This window comes from Desmodus rotundus, chromosome 12 (genome assembly GCF_022682495.2).
Source record: "Desmodus rotundus isolate HL8 chromosome 12, HLdesRot8A.1, whole genome shotgun sequence".
NCBI classification, from domain to species: Eukaryota; Metazoa; Chordata; class Mammalia; order Chiroptera; family Phyllostomidae; genus Desmodus; species Desmodus rotundus.
In genome coordinates, this window is record NC_071398.1 from 35,530,620 (window position 1) to 35,551,240 (window position 20,621).

Here is a 20,621-nt window from a genome sequence, read left to right on the forward strand (position 1 = left end):
GGGTTCATACCCAGGACCTGATAGGTCAGGGAATGGCTATTAGCCATAGGCCCTTCTGAAAGGGAATCTTCAGTGATACAGGAGTAACGCTCTGTACTGTGGCCACAGCTGGGTTTCAGAGCCACTGCTACAAGTCCTGCTTTAGTCTGTTCCTGCTTCGCCAAGCCAGCTGTGTGTCTGGTGCAGACATGTAGGCGTGGCTGAGCTTTGAGGGTGCAAATGTCTCTTCAGGGTGGTCTCCCTGCCATAGACTTCGTGTGCAGTCTGGGCAGCAGACTGAGCATGGTGGTCCCAAGCGTCTTTGGGCTCTAGTGCAGAGAGCTCAGCCTCTGTTTCCTGCAGGCCAGGCTGTCCACAGCGGCCTTTCTCTTCCTCTGCTCTCTTGTGACTGTCTCCTCGGCTCCTGTCCTGAGCCTTGGGGAGAGGAGCATGACTATAACAGGGCAGTAGCTAAGGGCTTGGTCGTGTGGAGCTGGACTTGGGAAGCGGCTGATCTGGTCACGTGTGGCCGTTCCCAGGTGCTCTCATAACCCATAGAGCCCGGGAAGAGTGAGGCTGACGGGGTTACCTGACCTTCACAATCAAAACCCACCAGGCGGAGCATTTGACCTTCAGCTGCTCAGCTTCCTTTTGAGTCTCTATCTGATGGCTTTTGAAAATCCATCTGGCAGATAAAGTTGCCCAGGGAAACACCACCTCCATCTCCAGATCTGCCACTTCCTGCGTAAACAGCCTGTCCTGGTGCCAGGCGCTGAGGGGCACACGGGCAGCCCGGGGCTGGGCCTGTTCCTCAGCCCAGGGCTTTTTTGGGATAGGAGTGTGGTAGTTTTCAAATTTGGTTTTATTTGGAATCTTTGCTTACAGAAGTCTGCTGCCTCTCTGATGTGAGAGTGTTTCCCATCATTTCTGTCAGAATCAAGTTTGGCGGATGGCCACTTTGACTGCTGGGGTGTTGGATTCTCCGAGCAGGTGGGAAAACACCCTGGGCAGCTTCAGTGCTCAAAGAGGGTGAGCAACTTTGGGCCAAGTTGAGGGACCCTCCTAGAGCCTTTGCAACTGGGTTGTATTCTGCTGCTGTCCCTGGCTGAGACCTCAGGCCTGGAGCTCTCAACAGTGAGTGTGGGTTAGGGCATGTAGGGAGGAGGGTGCTCCCTTACTGAAGGCACCACCCAAGAGTGGCGTGAGTGGATTTCTCCATGTTGAGGCCCTGAGCACTGCTGTTTGAGGTGGGAACCTGTGATGTGTGATGTGTGATGCGTGATGTGTGATGCGTGATGCGTGTGTGCATTGGGGTGGGCTGTGGATGGGTGGTGTGTGTTGTAGGTGGTTTTTCACAGCCACTGCCCCCCACCCTATACACACTGGGGTCATGAGAATCAAGGCTGCCTCAGCCTGTCTGGAGGCTTCGTTCTGTCTCTCTCCGTCTTCAAGGCGCTGGTGGGGGTGCAGGCCTTCATGAGGAGGGCCGAGGGAATTCCTTCGGCTCTTACCCCTGGTGGTTCGAGGGGATCCTGGTCCCAGGCAGCCTGAGGCCTGGCTAGGGGTTTGCCAGGATCCCCAGGCGGGAACTTCTCCCAGGCCCACTGACCACGGGCCTCTTTTTGATCAGCTCTTCTGGAGCTGCCGTCTCTGCCGCTGCCCAGCCTCTCCGAGAAGTGCTGCTGGCGGTCCACTCGTGGGAGCAGTCCCCAGGAGCAACCTGCATGGCTTCGGAGAGATCTGCTGTTCTCTGACAAGCTGGTAGAATCTTGAAAAGGGTGCTGACGGCCGTCCCAGAGCAAGCGCGGGGCCCTGTGCGAGAGCAGACTGAAAGGCAGCAGCGTTGTTTGCAGCGGGAGGCAGGCTGTGGCCACTGGGCTCTGACAGTGACTGCTGGAACCTTGCGGTGACTTACTCATCAGCCACAGGACAGCTAGCCGGCCAGACGTGTGTTTGGCGATTGCGTTTTCCAGAAACCGAACCATGGGCATTAGTATGATGTCTCCTTCCCGCTGGAGACCCCGCACAGGCGTTGGGACTCGCTGCCTCAGCCCTGACCCTCAGGGCCAGGAAAGGCCTCCTCGAACTCGCGTGGCGGGCCGGGTCCCTGGGCGCCGGCTCCGTCTGCAGGAAACAACCCCATGAGTGGGGCACTCCGTCCTCTCTCCTGCCAGTGCTATCCCTCCCACTTGAAAGGAGCGTTTCTGGGGTGGGGTCCGCTTCCACGCTGATCCACCCTTTTCTAGCCCAGTTGCTTCTCTTTGGATCCCCCATATGATGGGACCGGCGTAAGTGGCCTGCTGGACCCCAGACTCCGTGGGGCAGGGTGCAGGCCCTCTGTGTGGCCACCGCCAGCCTGGCTCTCAGCGGGTTTATAGCTGCCCGGTGACCCCTCCAGCCAGCTCTGCAGGGCTCATGTGGACAGACGTGCTGCTCCTTCTCCCGATAGCCCCACCAAATTGTGGCTGCCGAGCCTTCTGTCACTGGCTTGACATGGTAGGCTGGCACACTTACTCCTTAGGGTGATATTTAAGTGGTTTTTGCTGTAATTAGCTCTAAAACATGAAAAATAAGTACTATTCAAACTTAATTATCTCTGCCCTTTAGAAAAGAATGACGTGCCAAGTGCGCGAAGAGACGCCTACAGCCTTCTCAGGTTGTGTTTGTCAGATGGGTGTTCCTGTGCAGAGCCATGCCTCTGGCTAGGGGGGAGTTTTGGCCCTTGAAGCCCAGTGTGTGCTCTGGACCGTGTTAGCCGAGCTCTAGAGAAGGATAAGGGGCATTTAGTGGGGTGACACCAACACGCACTTCCTCCCGGACACTGGGGTGGCAGCAGAGGCTCTTGCGTCGGCTGGCTGGCTCTTGGTGCTGCTTGGCTCCCGGGCAAGTGGAATGGCTTGTGGCTGGTAGGTGAGGGGTGGACAGTTGAGCACACAGCCCCGGGGCCACCTACAGATTATAGCTGCCTTGCACTCGCCTTCCCTTTGTCCCCTCCTCCCCCTACTTCCTCTAGTTCCACACTGTTAACGATCATGACTTCAGGCTGAGTGCACAGAAATGTTCCCAGGTCTCAAGTCTCCTACATCTCTGCTGAGGCCTGACTGCCAAGACTCCCAGGCAGGGTGGGCAGGAACATGTTTTCTGGGGCACCCCTTGGCAGGGTGACTTGGGTGAGCTGGGAGGGTTCGGGTCCCTGTCGGGCTTGGAGGTGGAAAGTCAGTGCCGAGGCTAATGCCACGGTGCCTGTCCACAGGGGGCACTGGGGTTGGCCTTGAAAGCAGGTCCTTGGCACTGTTTGAATCTTTTGGGAGTTTGCTTTTTATGCCTGTCACAGATGGAAGTGATTAAGTGACTGGGGACCAGAGGTGGTTTGGGGACTTGCTGAGGACACAGGGCATTGATGCTGATGGTGCTGCCTCTTCTGCTTCTGGCATGTGCTTTTGTACACGTCTGCCACGCCAGCTTTCTGCTGAGAGTCACTCACCCCTCACTAGCAAAGGGTCAGTACGCTCTCTGGTAAGCCTGGAGCCGGGCCTCCAGTGCCAGGCAAGGTGCTTGTCATCAGTTCTTGTGCTGGGAGCTTCGGGCCGTGTGGGGGAGGCACCACACTTTGATCACTTAACTGTCGAGTCCCGTCTCTGCTGTGCAAGCTGCTGGGTCGTGCAAAGTTAATTCACAGCAGGAGTTTGACACCTCTGCTCACTTCAGAGACCCCAAAAGGGAGATAAAGCAAAGAGTTTTCAGGGGTCCCGAGTAGCCCATTGCAGCGAGACTGTTGTCTCCTCGGCCCAGCTTGCTGCGTGTGGCTTGAGCGCCCTGCTGCTGGTCCCCTAGGCCCACCCACCCATCCCAGGTCTGTACTCTGCTTTGTGGCCACGGTCTGGTCTGAGACGCTTGGTTGGGTAGAGAGGGAAGTGGTGCAGGGCTCTGAGAGGGGGAGGGATTCTGCTTCCTGGGCAGTGGTGTCTCAAAGACATTGGTGTCTCAAAGGCACATGGAGCTGCCTCTTGGAGGTGGTCATCTCCGAGTCCCAAAGTGTTCTCCCTGCCCTGTCCCCTCTGAGCCTCCCCAGCCCACTGTCCAGCACACCCACCCCCTTGTCATCTGCTCACCCTTGAGAGCCCAGAAAGCACAGTCTGAAACCATCTGCTGTTTTCCTCTGAGGCCTCTTTCGGCTCTAACACTTGGTGACTGGAATACCACGCGACCATAGATAGGCAGGACGGGGGTAAATGCGCCGTGCTGACGTACTGCCCAGCGGTGGGATGGTGCAGGGCATCGTGGATATGCGTCACTAGACTTGGCTTTCAGCAGCCCCCCAACCCCCACTCGGCTTGCACTTCTCCCCCTGGGAGCCTTGGCACAGGCCGTGACACTGACTCACCCCTTAGCCAGGAGGCTGGGGGTGGGTGGTGTTTGCTGGACCCCTGCCCAGAGCAGCCCTGGCCAGGGGCCCCTTGTGAGGTGGGCAAGGGCTGCCCACCTCCTCTGCCCTGTGTCTCTGCTTCTCATTGGCTGATTTTTCAGGGCTGATGAGTAAGCTTGAATGTTTCTCATCACAGTGAGTAATACTGATACCGACTTCTTTAAAATGTTAAATCTTTAACTTTCCTTTAAAGAGGCTCTGTGGGTGCCTGTGAGGCATTTCATGCCCCAAAGGGTGGGGTGTGCTAGCTGGCTGCCTGGTGGGCTCTCACTGGTGGCGGAGGGAGATTTGTCTGTAGGTGCTTATCCCCGGTGGTCTGGGTTACCGACTTGAAGGAGGAGCAGAGGTCAACAGGGGCAGGTATGATTCATCGGTCACTTGGTGGCCCAGTACCTCTGTCCCTGAATCTGTGTTGGGCAGACCCATTTGGTGCCAGGTACCAGTGGGGCAGGGATGGGCCTGGGCTTTATAACCTGGGCTTGGCAAGGCAGCCAAACCCTGACCGTGGTGTTCCTTGTTTTTCCCTTTGAGGATCCAATCCAAGGAGCACTTCAAGGAGAAGTATGCTGTGGACGACATCCAGTATGCTGACGAGGTGAGTAGCAGCCGCCGCCTCCGCTCAGGGCTTCCAGTTACCTGTTTGCTCTGGATTCTCTCTCCTCCCACTGCCACAGCCTGGCTGACGTTGCATTGCAGGCCACCCCCACCTGACCACCAGCCCGTCAGGAGAGAGCAGGTGGGAAACATGAACCTCAGACCTCCCTGGAGACGGCCCCCTCCTTCACTGGGGCAGTGCCCCTACTCAGTGGCAGGAAGGGTCTGGTGCCTGGGTCCTGGCCACCGAGCTACACAGGGGAGGATGTCTTGGAGAAGGTCCTCTCTGAGTGCCCCGCAGGCTCAGCCTGGGCCTTCCTGTGTCAGAAGGCCATCCCCACAGGCTCACCTGCTACAGATGCCAAGGCAGAAAACCTCCAGACTTCAAAAGATTGTGGGGAGGGGTGGAGGTGAAGGTCCCTGGTTTTAATCGACTTCTCTGTGGTGGTTGCCCAGTGGTGCCGTGTGGCCTAGGTGGCCTCGGTAGGTGTGCAACTGTCATCCTTGGGCTTTGAATCTGTTCGGAAGCCCAGCAGTCCAGTGGGGCTGTCCCTGGTGTTCACTGCTAATGGGGCAGGGCCGTGGTGGGGAGAGATGCAGGTCTGTGCTCTTGTTGTGTCCTGTGGGACCAAGGCCTTCCAGGCACTGCAGCCAACACCAGGCACACAGGAGGCCCTCTGCCCTGTCCTGAATGCTGCCACACCTCCCGTGCTCCCTGCAGGTTTGTGCTCGCTGAACAGAAAGACCAAGAGGGCAGTGCCTAGTGCTCGAGGTTCAATCGAAGTTCAACCCCAGCCTGGCGTGGTCAGCTCGACTGGTCCCTTGCATGCTACTCTTCCCCAGGCAGAGGTCGCAAGTGCATGTACAGAGCTGGGGCTGCAGTGGGGAAGCCGCAGGAGCCAGCAGGCTGGAGGCCAAGCAGCTCTCTGGACAGCACACAGGCGTGTCAGGGAATGCAGTGCTGGGTGAAAGGAGGGCTCCCCGGGATCCTGGCCAGACCCAGAAGGCTGTGAGGAACCAGTGTGTCTCGGCCTGGTGTCGGGGACAGACAACTGACCTCGATAGACATGTGTGGCCATTCCTAGGCAGGCCAGCGTCAGTACCATCCCGTCCCCAGGCACAGTCCTGCTCCAGCTCTGCTGTCCTGGGAGGCCTGGCCCACTCCTCTGACTGTCCCTTCTACCTGCCGTCCGAGGCCTTGTCCAGCCCACCACCTCCCCTGCTGACTTCATGCCATGTGGACACCCCTCCCCTCGCTCCTGGGACAAGTCGTAGACATGGTGGACCCTGGCTGTGTTCTCGTCTGTACCCTGCCCTTGACTGTCTCGTATGTGTCACTAAGGCAGCATTCTTTCCCCCCGGACTTTACTCTCACAGTCTGCCTGCCCAGGCCCAGGGACATGTGGGCATCAGAGCTGCTTGAAGCCCAGGGCCGGAGTCGGCAGGCAGGGGCAGGGTCTGGTGAAGAAGTGACCACGTGGGTGAATAGTCACCACAGTGTGGCGGTGCCGTCAGGAGGCCTCGGTGAAGGGATGCAGCTCACGTCCGCACGGCCACGGAGGCTGTTCCTGCAGTACTTGCTGCCTGGTTGGATTGTGGAGAGACAGGTTTTGATGGATCTTTATTTTATGTCATGTGATTTCAACATTAAGTTATCGGGGAGTGACTCCTAGCATCCAAGTGTCTGTTAATACCCCCGTGACCTGTTGTATTGATCTCTTTTGATACAGGATCTCAGACAGCCTAAACATTTATTTGCATGCCCCTAACGAGGTCGTTTGCCACTTGCCTTGCATTTCTAAGAGCTAGAGAGGGAGGAGCCTACTCATCCTTAGCTCTGGTTTTGTTCCTGACCCTTTCCTTTGGCAGGTGTGTCCCTCCTGCCTCCATAAACTGCATCTTAACATGACTGCCCTTTGGGAACTTGACCTTCCGGGTGACACCTGGAGGGGCAGCCTGGGACGGGCACCGGGACTCAGCCCCCCGGGGCAGGGCATCCCTGTGCCTCAGCCGTCCCCACTGCAGTCAGGCGCGTTTGCTTTTATGACCGGGGGAAACCCAACCTCATTCATGCTGTGATTTCTGGAGAGAAATGCAGTGAAACAGAGGGGGTCTCGAGTGTCAGAACAGGAAAGCCTCTAATGACAGTGTAGAATTTCAGCCCACAGCCCAGCTCGTCCTCAGTCTGTACTTACGAAGCAGAGCCTTACACGAAGGCTTCCGTGCCATCGAGAGGGCGGACTCTCAGGCTCAGGTGCTTTCTGTGGGCCGTCATCATTGTCATCACTTACCCGTTCGGTCCTGACTGCTACAGCCATGGTCCCCGTTGGAAATGGGGGCTCGTGCTGACAGTGGGACAGGCTCTTCACTCTGGGAAGCTCCTGCTGCTCCAGTGATGTTGCCAGCTCCCACGGGTGCCCTCCCACAGCGCCCCTACCCCTGCCTGGCCTGTGGTGGCCCACAGCTCTCACCCCATCACAGAGGGTGAGGCTAAGGCTCAGCAACTTACATGAAGGGCCTTGGCCACGGCCCCACGGCCCCACGGCCCCACGGCCCCACAGCCAGCGAGCAGCAGGGTTGGGATGTGGCCCTAGGACTTTTGGACCCCAGAGGCCTGGCCTTTCACCTCTGCATTTGCCCCGTAGAAATGAGACGGGGCTAGGGGACACACCTGCGGAGGTGACACAGGCTGTCAAGTGCCTTTGATTCTCTGTGGCTCGAATGAAGCCTGAGCAAAATACAGACTGCTCGACTGAGGCCCCTGGGCTGGAGGCACGACAGGGACCCAGGCGTCCTCCATCCTGGGAGGTGACAGGAAGGGGACAGTTCTGCGGCACTCGCATTTAAGTTCAGCCAGCCTTGGTCATCTGTGACCAATCATGGACGGGAAGCAGCTGACGCTGTCGCCTCTGAAAGAAGGTAGGAAGGCCCCACCCCAGGCCATGGCTGGTCACTTGATATCAAGGATAAAATGCAGGTGTCTGATGTAGCAAACCTGGCTCTCTAGTTCCCTTCCGCCCTGCAGAGGACCCTGAGTTAAACTATTGAGAAGGTAGAGCGAATGGTGTTCCTTTGAGACGGGCTCACCAAGGAGAACCTTGAGAGGTTCTTCCAGGCCTTGCTGTTCAGGCGCCATGTGAAGGCAGGCATTCACAGCGGGGTGGGAGCTGGGGCGGTGGAGGGCCCGTGGTGAGCCCTCGCTCTTCTTCATGGCTCGGGCAGGTGGCAGAGGGGCACAGGGTCACTGGCTCTGATGCAGGCGGGACAGGTGTAAGAGAACCCGCTGTGGCAGCACAGGGCCGCCTGCCGCCTGCCCCTCAGCCCCAGTGTGGAGAGGCGTCAGGGAGCGGTGGCATCTGTGAGGCGGCTGCATGTGGAGCTGCCACCCAGGGTTGCTAGATAGTCGGATTGTTCAAGAGTAGCTGCGATTCCATATTGTGTGTGATCTTTCCTGTTTAAACTTTAGAAACAAATTCAAAATTTTAAATGCATTGCCAGCCGCCCTTGCACACCTGTTGCAGACTGCCATGGAAAGCAGTTCATTCAGGAGCTTAGGTTCTTGCATGGTGAAGCCCAGATCCCCGGAGCAGTGCAGGTGTTCGTGGTCACGGCTGTCCCTCTTTCTGGATCACTGTGACGACTGGCCTGCAGGCCTGCTTGGGGCTTTGGGCACGAGGCATGTAAGGTGTCCACTGGAAGCCTTTGACCACCCCCAGGGGAGGACCCCGGTCTGTGGAGCTCCGATGAGTCCTGCATGTGCTGTCCACCTCGACCTGCTGGAGGGGCCAGGCCGCCTGGGATATGGACGCGGCGCTGGCCGGTGAGAGCCGGTGGGTCCCCAGTGACCCCGCGCTCTGGAAACGAGGCCCTGTGTTGACAGAGCCATGCTGTCCTGCGCGCCCGAGCTGCATTGCAACCTGGCAGCGCATAGCCGTGTCCTGTCCCCTTAATTTTCAAGGCGCGGAATCAGGCTGTGTTGATGAGAGTGTAGCACTGATGGGTCCCCACGGGGAAGGAGACAGGCAGATGGAGCTGCCAGGCTCGGGGAGGCTTGGCAGCCGCAGAGGTAACCAGGACCCATTCAAGCAGTTGTGATCAATAAAAGGCGTGGCCCTGCCAGGACCAGCAGACTCCCAGCCTGCTCGGTGTCGGGCCTCGACCTGTCTGCACGTCAGGCGGCACCGAGAGGGCTGCTTTCTCCCCCATTGCTAAGCAGCACACCCTGAGTCCTTGCCGAGAGAAAAACCATCAGCTTGCACATTTGTTATCCTGCTCCTCTCTCCCAAGGACAGTTGCACGTACAATCCCAGGTGCCCGTTGTGCTGTTGTAATTGATGGAATGTTCTCTGCTGATGAATGGAGACCCTTCACCAACGTAACAACACACCCAAGGGCCCAACACGCAGCTCTCATTCCTGTTAATGAGCCTCCTCCCCCCTCCAGGGGGCCTGGAGAGTAGCAGGGACTCAGCCAAGACAATTGTTTGTGCAGCAGAGGCCAAGGGACTTAGTGGCTCTCGGAGCCACCACTGAGTCAGTGAGGGGTGCCAGGGCGTGGAGGCTCAGGCTCCGCCGGAGGGAGGGCGGCTGGTTTGGTCTGGAAGGGCCTGGAGCCTCAGGAGCCCTGGCGAAGCATGTGGCTCTCCACCCAGCAGTTTCACTGGGTCAGATTTCTTTGTTCTAAGGAAATGAAAACCTTAAGGAATTTATCTTAAGCAAATAAAGACTTATGTAGAAGGATGTTCACCAGGGCATTATTTATAATCATTAATCCTAAGAAATAATTTGTGTCTAACAGAGGAATGCATATCTTAGGCTACATCTGGTAAGAGAGATTTACACAGCCATAGGTTCAACTCTAGGCTCTGCTCTCATTTAACTGTAAACCCAGGCAGATGATCGACCCCATGAGCCTCTCTTATGTATGAAGTCTGGACCTTTGCAGCACCAGCCTCGTGGGTGGTTAAGTGAGGTGGCGTCTGCAGTGCCCGGCACAGGCCGAAACAAGGGCTCGTCGGACGTTCCCATCCCTGGTGGTGGTGACTGGTGGACGTCGTGGGTGTGAAGAATATTTAATGACAGGGAATAAGTGAAGCGTGTCACTCTGTATGATCCAAATGTCATTACAGATCTCTATTTTTATGTGCAGAGATAAAAGGTCTCTGGGGATGAGACTGTAGGTACATTTTATCTTTTTGTGGTTTTCAGTATCTTCCAGGTTTTCTCTGTGAGCCTCTCTATTAAAAAGCATATGTATACACATGTCAAAACTATCAAAACGTGCACTTTAAATATGCGCAGTGTAGAAGATGTCAGCGACAGCTCAATAAAGCTGTAAAAACAACAAACAACAGATCCTCCTCACTCTCGCCCTGTGTCAGGGCACGAAGGAGTTTAGGGTGGGTGTGTAGGCAGCGGCGAGGGCTGCAGAGAGGAGGCCGTCCTCTGCCCTGGGGGCCCACGTACAGTCGGGGCTGCAGTAGCCAAGATGCAGAGCAGACGGAGGGGCTGGGAGAGGACCAAGGTGCTCCCACCACGGTGGCTGCACCTTGGGTTACAGATGTCATGCCTAAATGTAGCGTGATGGGCACTTGGCCAAAGGAATGGTGACAGTCGGTGGGGCAGTAGAGGAGGGAGTGGAACCTGTCGGTGTGTGGGGCAGGGGCCTCAGTCCTGAGTACCAATTGATGAAGTAGCTAAGATGGGGAGAAGGCATAGCACATAGGTTGCGGCAAGAGCCGGAGCAAAGGCACGGAGAGAGGAGTTCGCGTGGCGCGCTCATTCAAGGGGCTGGGATGGGTAAACAGGCAATGCCCAGGGGCATGAGGCCTGGGAGGGCCATGGTGGAAGGATGGAGAGCGGGGATGCGGGCTGGGGGCTGGGCAGCAGGGAGGGAGTTGAGGATGGCTAATATCCCAGGGTCTAGTAGTCATGGGGGGCAGGGAGGAAAGTGTCTGCCCTGGGATGGGAGGCTGGTGAGGCCAGTGCCTAAGAGGTTGCCAGAATGGGTCTTTCAGGAGGGACTTGTCGGGTGAGCAGAGGTGCAGGCCTCAGAGGGCGAGCAGGTCTGGGGTCCTGGAGCAGGGCAGCATGTGGAGAAGTGTGCTGGCTTGCGTTTGAACTCCTCTCTGCCACTTGGTAGCTGTGTGGCTTTCAGAAGTCCCTTATTCTCTGTTAGCCTCAGTTTCCTCATCTGCTGGTGGGGACAACATCAGCACCACCTGATTTAAGGATCTGCCCCATGAATGTGGGCTGTCACTGTTGAGTACCGGTGGCGTTGTGCACCATCTCCATCCAGCTTCCTGTGGGCGCCGTAACCTGGGTTTTCTTCTCTGGCCTTTCAGATTGCCACTGTCCTGACCTCGCAGAGCCCCTCTGTCCTCCTCACTTTGGTAAGTGACAAGTGTCCAGGGACCGGGGCCATGTGTGGGCATGGGGAGGGGCTTTAGGGAGCCATCGACCTCTGCAGAGGTCAGAGCTGTCGGGGAGGGTTGAGAAACCAGCAGGAACGGTCGTTTGTGACGAGTAGTGACACCTTCTCAGTCTGAAAGGCTGTACAGGTCCAGGACCATGTCCTCGGTTCCTGGGCTCCCTGGGATGTGCTGGGTCCTGCCGTGAGGCCACTGTGGACAAGACACCATACCCACTCCGAGGGCTAAAACCTGGCTGGAGGATGTGTTTGTGTCGGGCTGAGCTTGTGGTGCTTGTGGATGTAGAATATCAATGTGCTTCTATCCTACGTCTCCCCCATTGTTAATTGAATTTGAAACGCACACCCTCGGCATCTGCCGGTGAGGGTGCTGGGCGGTGCGCCATCAGGTTTTGAATGCAGGCTCTGAATGACTGATGGCTGCCGCAGCCTGGGCCCAGTGGGCTGCACAGGGACCCCTGGTGCCCTGGCACCTGTGGGGGCTCCCGGGCTGGGAATGGACGCGGAAAAGAAGGCTGCTTTCTTGTACTTCTTTGCCCTTGGGGAGCTTCAGATATGAAGAGGGTAAAACCCTTCTTTCCTCCCAAAGTGACCCTTCTCTCCTTCACTAATTGATCTTTACCGAAATCGTTTTCCCTGGTTATTTTTGTTAGCACTTCATGTGATCTCTTTTTCCTGCTCTGCTGTTCTGACGGCTGAGAAGGAAGGCTGCGTGAGGTGACTGTGGTCACAGACAGTCCCGTGTGTTTTTGGGGGGGGGCAGTCCATTAGATGCTGACCCGAAGTTTCTGGGAAAGAAATGAGTGCCTTCCCTCTCTGGGGATGGCACACTTTTCTCTAAATCTTTATCTTTTTTTTTGGTCTTTGCTTGGGTCCAAGTTCCACCTGGAGTCTCCTTACAATTGGGGAAAGGAGGCAAATGGAACACAGCATCTCTAGAAGGGCTGATTTGACAGAACCCTTCAGGATAGGCAGGGGGGAGTGCATGTGCATGAGATGGGGCTAGCCTGGGAGAGCCAGTTGGTGGTGGCAGTGGCCCGGCCCAGCTCTTCTTGCCCAGCCCCACCCCCCTTCCCCGCCTGAGCAGCTGACCCGGTGTCTGCAACATGCTCTGACAGAGGATGACTTGGTCTCTGCCTTTCAAGATGCAGCAGAAAGGAGGGCCTGCCCTTGTGTTGGGGCCCAGCCTGGCATTACCTGAAACGGAGGGAGGAATGGCTTTGCCAGGTGGGGTGGTGGCTATGGTTCTTCCCTGGGTCTGAGCCTGGCTGGAGGAGGCAAGACCTCCAGTGCAGGCTGTGGGGATGCCATGCAGCCCTGTGTGGCCCATCTGTGACCTCACGCTTCCTTTCTCTCCCCAGCGCGGCGTCAACACCGACAGCGGCAGTGTCTGCAGGGAGGCCTCCTTCGAGGGCATCAGCAAGTGAGTCGTGGGGCCCGGGAACTGCCTTTCTCCATTCTCCACAGCTCACCTCTTTGCCAGCAGGCCTTTGCCAGTCTACAGCCTAGACATGAAATACACAAACAGGAGGATGCTCGAAGAGGGTCAGACTGGGTGCTTTGAGGAAATGCTCAGAAAAATAATTTGCCTAAATTCACTTCAACTTTTACTTTAAGGAACAGGAGCCACTTCTCTTTGGAGCTCCATAACAAAAGCGCAGGCCTACCGGGTGCATGGGGAGCCCTGGCCACTGTGTACGCACAGGCAGGCCCCCGCCTATGCTGCGGTTCTCACACCCACTCTGAGCTCCGTGGTCTTTGTTCTTGTCAACCCCCTCTCCTCACTCCCAGCCCCCAAACTCTCCTAGCCCTGCTCACAACCTCCCCCGTGCCTCTGCTGCCCTAGACCCAGGCTGGGACCCCCTTACCTGCCCTCCTCAGTCCCACCCCAGGACTAGACCCCCAAGCCCTGTTTCCCGTTCTAGGTCTCTCCAGGCAGGAGGGCAGGTTTTAGGCACACAGAGTGCAGCACCTCACCCTCCTTGCCACCCTCATACTGTGTCCCCTGGAGGGTGTGTGTCTCTGGGCTGGGACTGGCCTGTCCCAGGTCTGTGATGCTAGCCCAAGGCTACAGCAGGTCAGCCCAGCTGTGAGGGGGAGGGCGCACATGCTCCTCCAGGCTGCTGGGCTGGACAGCTCGCTGCTGCCTCCTGTACCTTGATCACAGCCCCTCCCCCACCACACTTACTCTGCACCAGTGCATCCTCTCTCGTCCTTTGTCCTTTGGTGGACGGAGGCAGTGACAGAGGAAGTGCCTTATAATTATGTATGAGCCTGAGCCACAGGAGTTTGTGTGTATGTGTGATGTAGGGGTGATTAGGAAGGATTATGAGCTCATAAATATGTATCACTCTCCCTGTGATAAGAGCAATGGGGCAGGGGGAGCGGGTGTCAGGTTTGCTTCTCTTCATCGCTCAAATCTCCGCATCCTCTTGGGAGTTTTCCCAGAGCGGCCATGCCTCCCACTCTGCCAGCAATTAGCCCAGCTCATTGAAATGCTGGCCATGGACCTGCCGTCTTTCCCTCAACCCTTGGAGAGTGTGTGGGGGGTGAGGGGCATAACCCACTGCCACCTGGGCTAGGCCAGGCCTCCTCCGATCACCCCCGCACAGCCAGGTGCCTCCACCAACACCATGCAATGGCCCCGTGGTCCATGGGCTGGCCCTTCCAGCCTCTGTTTTGTTCTCTGCCTTGTGGGGAGGGCCCTGAGCTAGGAGGAGGGAGCCCTGATGGCACCCTCTCTGGCCAGCTCTGCAACCTTAGGAGAAATCGCCCTCTGTGCCCAAGTGCAGCATGCTCGGACTTGTTATGGGAGTGAATTGAGGTCCTTCTCCTCCGGAGCTTGGTGAGGAGCTGGTGTTCAGTAAAGGGGTGCTTGCAAGCAAACCCCCATCCAGCCCCGCTGCCCCTCCGAGCCTCAGTCTCCCTGTTTGTTCAGTGGGCCAGGTGGACCCAGGAGGATGGCTGATTACAAGACTCTTGGTGCCAGTGAGCTGGGGGGGGGGGTGCTTCGAGGCCGTGGGTTGCCACCTCCAGAGGTTTCTGCTGCAGAGAATGCCTGCTCAGCACCCCACGAACAGGTCTGGTGGGTGGTGTGGCAGTCCTGGTTCTTGGGGAGCTCAGGATGTAGCCCCTGAGAGCAGAGTGCTGCTAGCTGCTCCCTAAAGTTTTCTGGAGAGACTGTGGGGTTGGGGGCCCAGGGATATCACCACTGCCATCCCCATCCCCCGGGAGCAGCCTCTGTTTCCTGTTGCTCCCTGAGTCTCTGTGGCCCCTGCCAAGGGCCCAGAGGGTCCTGTGCTTGTCAAACCCCCACCCACTTGGTCAGCACTTGGGAGGCATTTTAGAGAACCAGGAACTGCCCTAACTTTGCACATTCTCCCCAGGCTCTGGGCTGGCCCCTCTCCAACCCGGGCTCTGGTCCAGAGGGGTCCGACTTGGTGTTCCCCAGGCCCCCACACGGCTGAGCCAGGCATTCCTTCCCATACCCACGTGTGGGGCTCGGTTTTCCCACTTGGCTGATGTATTGCATGTGAGATCCCTCCTGAGTGTCTCTATGCTTTGGGGTCCCCTGGTCTGCTTGTGGTGCTCCCTCCCCTCCTGTCCCCTGGGGGCTAGTGCTCTCTGCCTCCCTCTGGGCCCCCCACCCCACTGTGACATATAGCTTCACCCCCACTCTGCACACCATGGGCACAGACCTCGGCCGCAGCTGCCTGCCAGTGCCTTCCACCCACACTAGCTGCCAGCACCTCGCCTCTGCCAGGTTGGGGAGGCCCTTGTCCTTGAGGGGCACTGTGCCTCAGCGACGGTGCTCACCTGATTGCCATGAGCAGCTCCAGCTCTTCGGTGGGGATAATAATAGCCTGCCTCCTAAGCAAGATGAATCTTGCTGTCGTCCTACTTTCTGCTGCTCAACCGCTTTTATCACAGGTCACTTCTCACTGCCTTAATGAAGTGCATTTTTCCTGGAGTTTTTGGGGTTTGGCCCTTTTGACCTTTTTTTAAATCCTTACCTGAGGACATGCTTATTGATTTTTTAGAGAGAAGGGAAGGGAGGGAGAGAGGGAGAGAACCATTGATGTGAGAGAGAAACATCAATTGGTTGCCTCTCACACATGCCCCAACCAGGGACCGAACCCACAATCTAGGCATGTGCCCTGACTGGGAATCGAACCTGTGACCTTTTGGTTTATGAGAGGACACTCCAACCAACTGAGCCATACTGGTCAGGGCCCTTTTGAACTTCTCTGCAACACCTTCCATCTTGGATCCTTGGTTGACCTGCTTTAGCAGAAATTCAGGTTTAGCCCCTCAGTTTGTGCTGATGAGCCATCTCAGGCTGCCTTCATCCCTTGGCCTGGGGAGAGGAGGGACTTAGAGTAGAACAGTGGCCTCACCCATCCACTCGTGCCAGATCCTTTGGGACCTGGTCCAGCCGGGTGAGCAGCCTGTGACCTTTGAAGTGTGGCTTCCCAGGGTTGACAGCCTTGGCTCTATCACGCTTGGGTTCAGCCTTGGTGGGGCTGTGGGTTTGGTCCTGGGAGACCTCAGACTTTCCTCTGCCTTCCCAGATCAGGGCCTGCGGCCTGCAGCATGGAGCATGCCCTGTCTTGAAGTGGTGGGGTTGGTAGAGGACCAGGGGCAGAGGTCACGGAGCCAGAGATGGGATGGGGAAGGTAGACATGTACTGGAATCTCCTCATGGCCTGGGCTCCCTGGACTCCATGGGTGTGGCTTTGTCCTCCTTGGGGAACGAGGGGTGAAGGGAGAAGGTGGGGATAGTGTGCAGGCCTCAGACGGAGTTTGGGCTCTGGCCCAGACTGTGGCTCCCACGTGGCTGGATCAGAGCAGGGACAGTCCCCAGACGAGGTGTAAGGAGCAGGCGTCTCTGTGGGCTCTGGCCGGAGGATGGGATCAGGCACTCACGGTCAGGGCCTGGTGAGAGCATGGCCGCCAGGTCCGGGGCGGGGAGCTAGGAGAAGCAGGGGTGGGGGTCTGTTCTGTAGCCAGGAGGGCCTGAGGCTTCCTCCTATGGGCTTCGCCCAGTGGTGGTCAGGTGCAGTTGGTTGCTGCGGCCTGGGGGCAAAGTCAGAAGGGAGGAATCTTTGCTAGCACCTGGGGAGGTGGACTTCAGAGCAGGTTTTCCTGAGAGAGAGATGCTGGCTGTGTCAGGAAGGAGGTGGTCTATGGGGGCCCAGGTGGCCTGAGCCGAGGTTGCTCATCCATCGAGTTTATGCAGCTTAATGAGGGCGCCTCCCTGGCATGGAGCCCCCTCCAAACCAGTAGACTTTGTGCCCAGGGGCCTGGTGGGGCGGGGGTGGTGAGTTACACCGAGCTGTTTCATACTGTTGTCTCCCGGGAATGTGGTCGGTATTTGGCATCAGCTGCTTATTCAGAATATACCTATTTTTTATCTGTTGGCATTTACTTAAATTGCCTTGCATATTTGAAGACCATTGGTTACAAATTAATTCCATTTAAATAAGCAGTTAAAATTGAAATTGCTAAATTTGGGGGTTGTTAACGCAGGAATATTAATATTCAAAGATGTGAATTTTAAAACCCAGGAAGGAGAGGGACATTATTAAAACCTGACAATTATGGCAAAATGCTAGTCTGTGGCATGGGGGCCTGGGCTTTCTGGTCACTGCTAACTTGTGTATCAAGTTTGTATTTAGGATCGGGCTTCTCAGAGAGGCCCACGGACGCTCCATGAGGGGATGGATCCCCAAGGGACAAGAACCTGCCTCAGCCCTTAGGAGGGGTGTGGAGTGGGGGTCTCCCAGGGCCTGCTCTTGAGGTTACAAACTGCAGGCGGCCAGGGCAGCGGTGGCTGCACCCACGCTACTTAACCCTGCATCGCCCAGCCCCACAGGTGGAGCCCACCAGGGAATTACCCTGTGCTTCTAGGACCCCCCTACTCGCAGGCACGTGTGGGTTTGCTGCTGTTTTTACACAATTACATGCTCACCCTAGAACACGCTAGCTAGCACAGTGGCGGAAGCACGGAATAGTGGCATTGCGTAGCCCTGAGTGAAAGTCGGTCAACACTGAGTGGAATGGGTTTTGGACTCCTCTGTGTGTCTGCATGTGTTTCTCTGTCTGGGTGTTTTGTGTCTAAGCGTGCATTTGTGTGAGTGTATCTTGGTGTGTGAGTGTGTCTGCATGTCTCTTGAGTTTGTGTGTCTGAGTCTGTGTGCATGTGTGTGTCCGCCTGTGACTGTGAATATACATCTGTGTGCCTCTGTGTGTCTGAGTGTGTCTGTTGTACACACATCTGTGTGTCTGTGCGCTCCTGTTTTCTGGGCATGTTCTGCTGTGTAGAGTTCATCTTGTCTGTTGTGTTTATGTTCACGTCGTCTGCGTGTGTGTTTATGTGCTGGGTCACTTTGCTGCTGGGGGTTTGTGGGTACGTGCGTGTTTCGTGACACGAGATTTTGCTGTGTGTTTGGCTGGTGGGGAGGGCAGCCACTGCTTTTCCTAATGTCAGAGTGACGTGTGGCAAAGTGGGAGGCAGAGTCTGCGTTGTCGTCCTGATTTATGTCATCCGCTGCTCTGCTCTCCGTGGCGAGCCATGTAGGCTGTCGGTGGTCTCTCTGATATTTCACAAGGAGAGCTTCAATTCTGCAACATTTTGGTTGACTTTGAATTAAGTAGGCTTATTTATGTAGTCAGGAATCCCAAAGCTTTGGCCATCTGCCTGCCCATACCCCCTTCTCTCTTTTTTCCCCGTCGCCGACTGTCCTCGTCAGGCTCGGCCGGGAGTGGGTGTACCGGCTCACCGCTGTGGCGGTAGATGGTTGTTTTCAAGCCCCAGTAATGAGGCCGCGGAGGGTCCCTGGTTGGTTACAGGCTGTGTGATATTCCAACCCCAGATGTCACAGGGCTGAGGATGCAGAGGGCTGAGGGCTTGCCCAGCTTCCTCTGCTGAGTCCTGTCCTTTGTGCTGGGCCATGTGGCACTTCCCCAGCTGTCTCACTATAGCTTGAGCTGCGGATGACACGTGACACAGCGTCAGGAATGTGCCCCAGTCTGACCCTTTTATTTACATTCTGGTGTCCCCTTTTCAGTTACGTTCATCCTTTCAAAGAACAACTTTTGGCTTTATAGATTTATCTTTGTTGTATGTTTGCTTTTTAAAATGAAAAATAGAGATATTTATTTTTTAAAATATATTTTATTGATTATGCTATTACAGTTGTTCTATTTCTCCCCTTTATTCCCCTCCTCCTTGAACCTCCACTCCCACCTGCATCCCCCCCGCCTTAGTTCATGTCCATGGTCATACATACAAGTTCTTTGGCTTCTACCTTTCCTATACTATTCTTACCCTTCCCCTGTCTATTTTGTACCTACTATTTATGCTTCTTATTCCCTGTACCTTTTCCCCCGTTCTCCCTGCTTCCCTTCCCCACTGATAATCCTCCATGTGATCTCCATTTCTGTGATTCTGTTCCTGTTCTAGTTGTTTGCTTAGTTCTTTGTTTTTTTTATGTTCAGTTGTTGATAGTTGTGAGTTTGTTGTCATTTTACTGTTCATAATTTTTAATTTTCTTCTTTTCCTTAGATAAGTCCCTTTAACATTTCATATAATAATGGCTTGGTGATGATGAACTCCTTTAACTTGACCTTGTCTAGGAAGCACTGTATCTACCCTTCCATTCTAAATGATAGCTTTTCTGGATAGAGTCATCTTGGATGTAGGTCCTTGCCTTTCATGACTTGGAATACTTCTTTCCAGCCCCTTCTTGCCTGCAAGGTTTCTTTTGAGAAATCAGCTGAGAGTCTTATGGGAACTCTTTTGTAGGTAACTGTCTCCTTTTCTCTTGCTGCTTTTAAGATTCTCTCCTTCTCTTTAATCTTGGGTAACATAATTATGATGTGCCTTGGTGTGTGCTTCCTTGGGTCCAACTCCTTTGGGACTCTCTGAGCTTTCTGGACTTCCTGGAAGTCTATTTCCTTTGCCAGATTAGGGAAGTTCTCCCTCATTATTTGTTCAAGTAAGTTTTCAGTTTCTTGGTCTTCCCCTTCTCCTTCTGGCACCTCTATGATTCGGATGTTGGAACATTTAAAGATGTCCTGGAGGTTCCTAAGCCTCTCATATTTTTGAAATCTTGTTTCTTCATTCTGTTCTGATTGACTGTTTATTTCTTCATTCTGGTCCAACCCGTTGATTTTATTCCCTATTTCCTCCCTTTCACTGTTGGTTCCCTGTGTATTTTCCTTTAATTCACTTTGCCTAGCCTTCACTGTTTCCTCTCTTTTTGGGCCATACTCAGCCATTTCTGTGAGCATCCTGATTACCAGTGTTTTGAACTGTGTGTCTGATAGGTTGGCTATCTCTTCGTCACTTAGTTGTATTTTTTCTGGAGGTTTGATCTGTTCTTTCATTTGGGCCATATTTCTTTGTCTCGGCACACCTGTTAAGGTATGAGGGGTGGAGCCTTAGGTATTTGCCAGGGCAGAGCAACCCACAGTGCTGCGTTGTGACACTGTATGTGGGGGAGGGGTCTGAGAGGAAACAGTGCTGCTGCTCCACTCTGTGACGTTTTTGAGTCACCTCCTCTGCTACCCCTAAGCAAATTGGGCCCTTCTGTCACTGATTCCTGAGTGGTTGGGTTTATATATGTTCTAGAACCCTGTGGGTCTCTCCAACAAACTCTCCTGTGAGGCTGGGAGTTTCTCCTGCCGCTGCAACCCCCATGGGTTTTTTAGTCTGAGGTTTTGAGGCTTTATTTCCCCACACTGGAACCCTGGATTTCGAGGTCTGTCTTGCTCCCAGAGCAAGTTGTTCCTCCCAGTTTATCTGCACACAAATTTGGGACCATCTGCTCCGCCAGCTGAACACCTTGTCTGGCCCATGAGCTGCTACCTTGTCCACCCCAGTCCTCCAGCCACCACCTTGCCGGGAGTCCTCTCTGCCCAGCTGCCTTTCTTTGCCCCTCCTACTGGTCTGGATGAATGTTTCTTCTTTAACTCCTTGGTTGTCAGACTTCCATACAGTTCGATTTTCTGGCAGTTCTTATATGTTTGCTTTTTATTTCATTGATTTCTGCTCTTTTTAATTTCCTGTGAATTTCTTTAGGTTCATTTGTTCTTCAGCTTCTTGAGAAAGAAGGAAGGGACATTCTTTTGATGGAGCTTAGATCTTGTTCTCAGTGTTCTTTTCCACTAAATGCATTTGGAGCTATACA

General features: G+C 55.3%; 1 protein-coding gene across 1 annotated transcript in view; it reads left to right on the forward strand.

The window, feature by feature from the left end:
* Positions 1 to 20,621, forward strand: part of PEPD (peptidase D) — a 113,956-nt gene that overhangs the window by 15,335 nt on the left and 78,000 nt on the right. Inside the window, exons 4-6 of the mRNA XM_024577519.4 lie at positions 4,937 to 5,000; positions 11,343 to 11,390; positions 12,790 to 12,851. Coding sequence (XP_024433287.2) covers positions 4,937 to 5,000; positions 11,343 to 11,390; positions 12,790 to 12,851 — 174 coding nt within the window. The remainder of the gene's footprint in view (positions 1 to 4,936; positions 5,001 to 11,342; positions 11,391 to 12,789; positions 12,852 to 20,621) is intronic.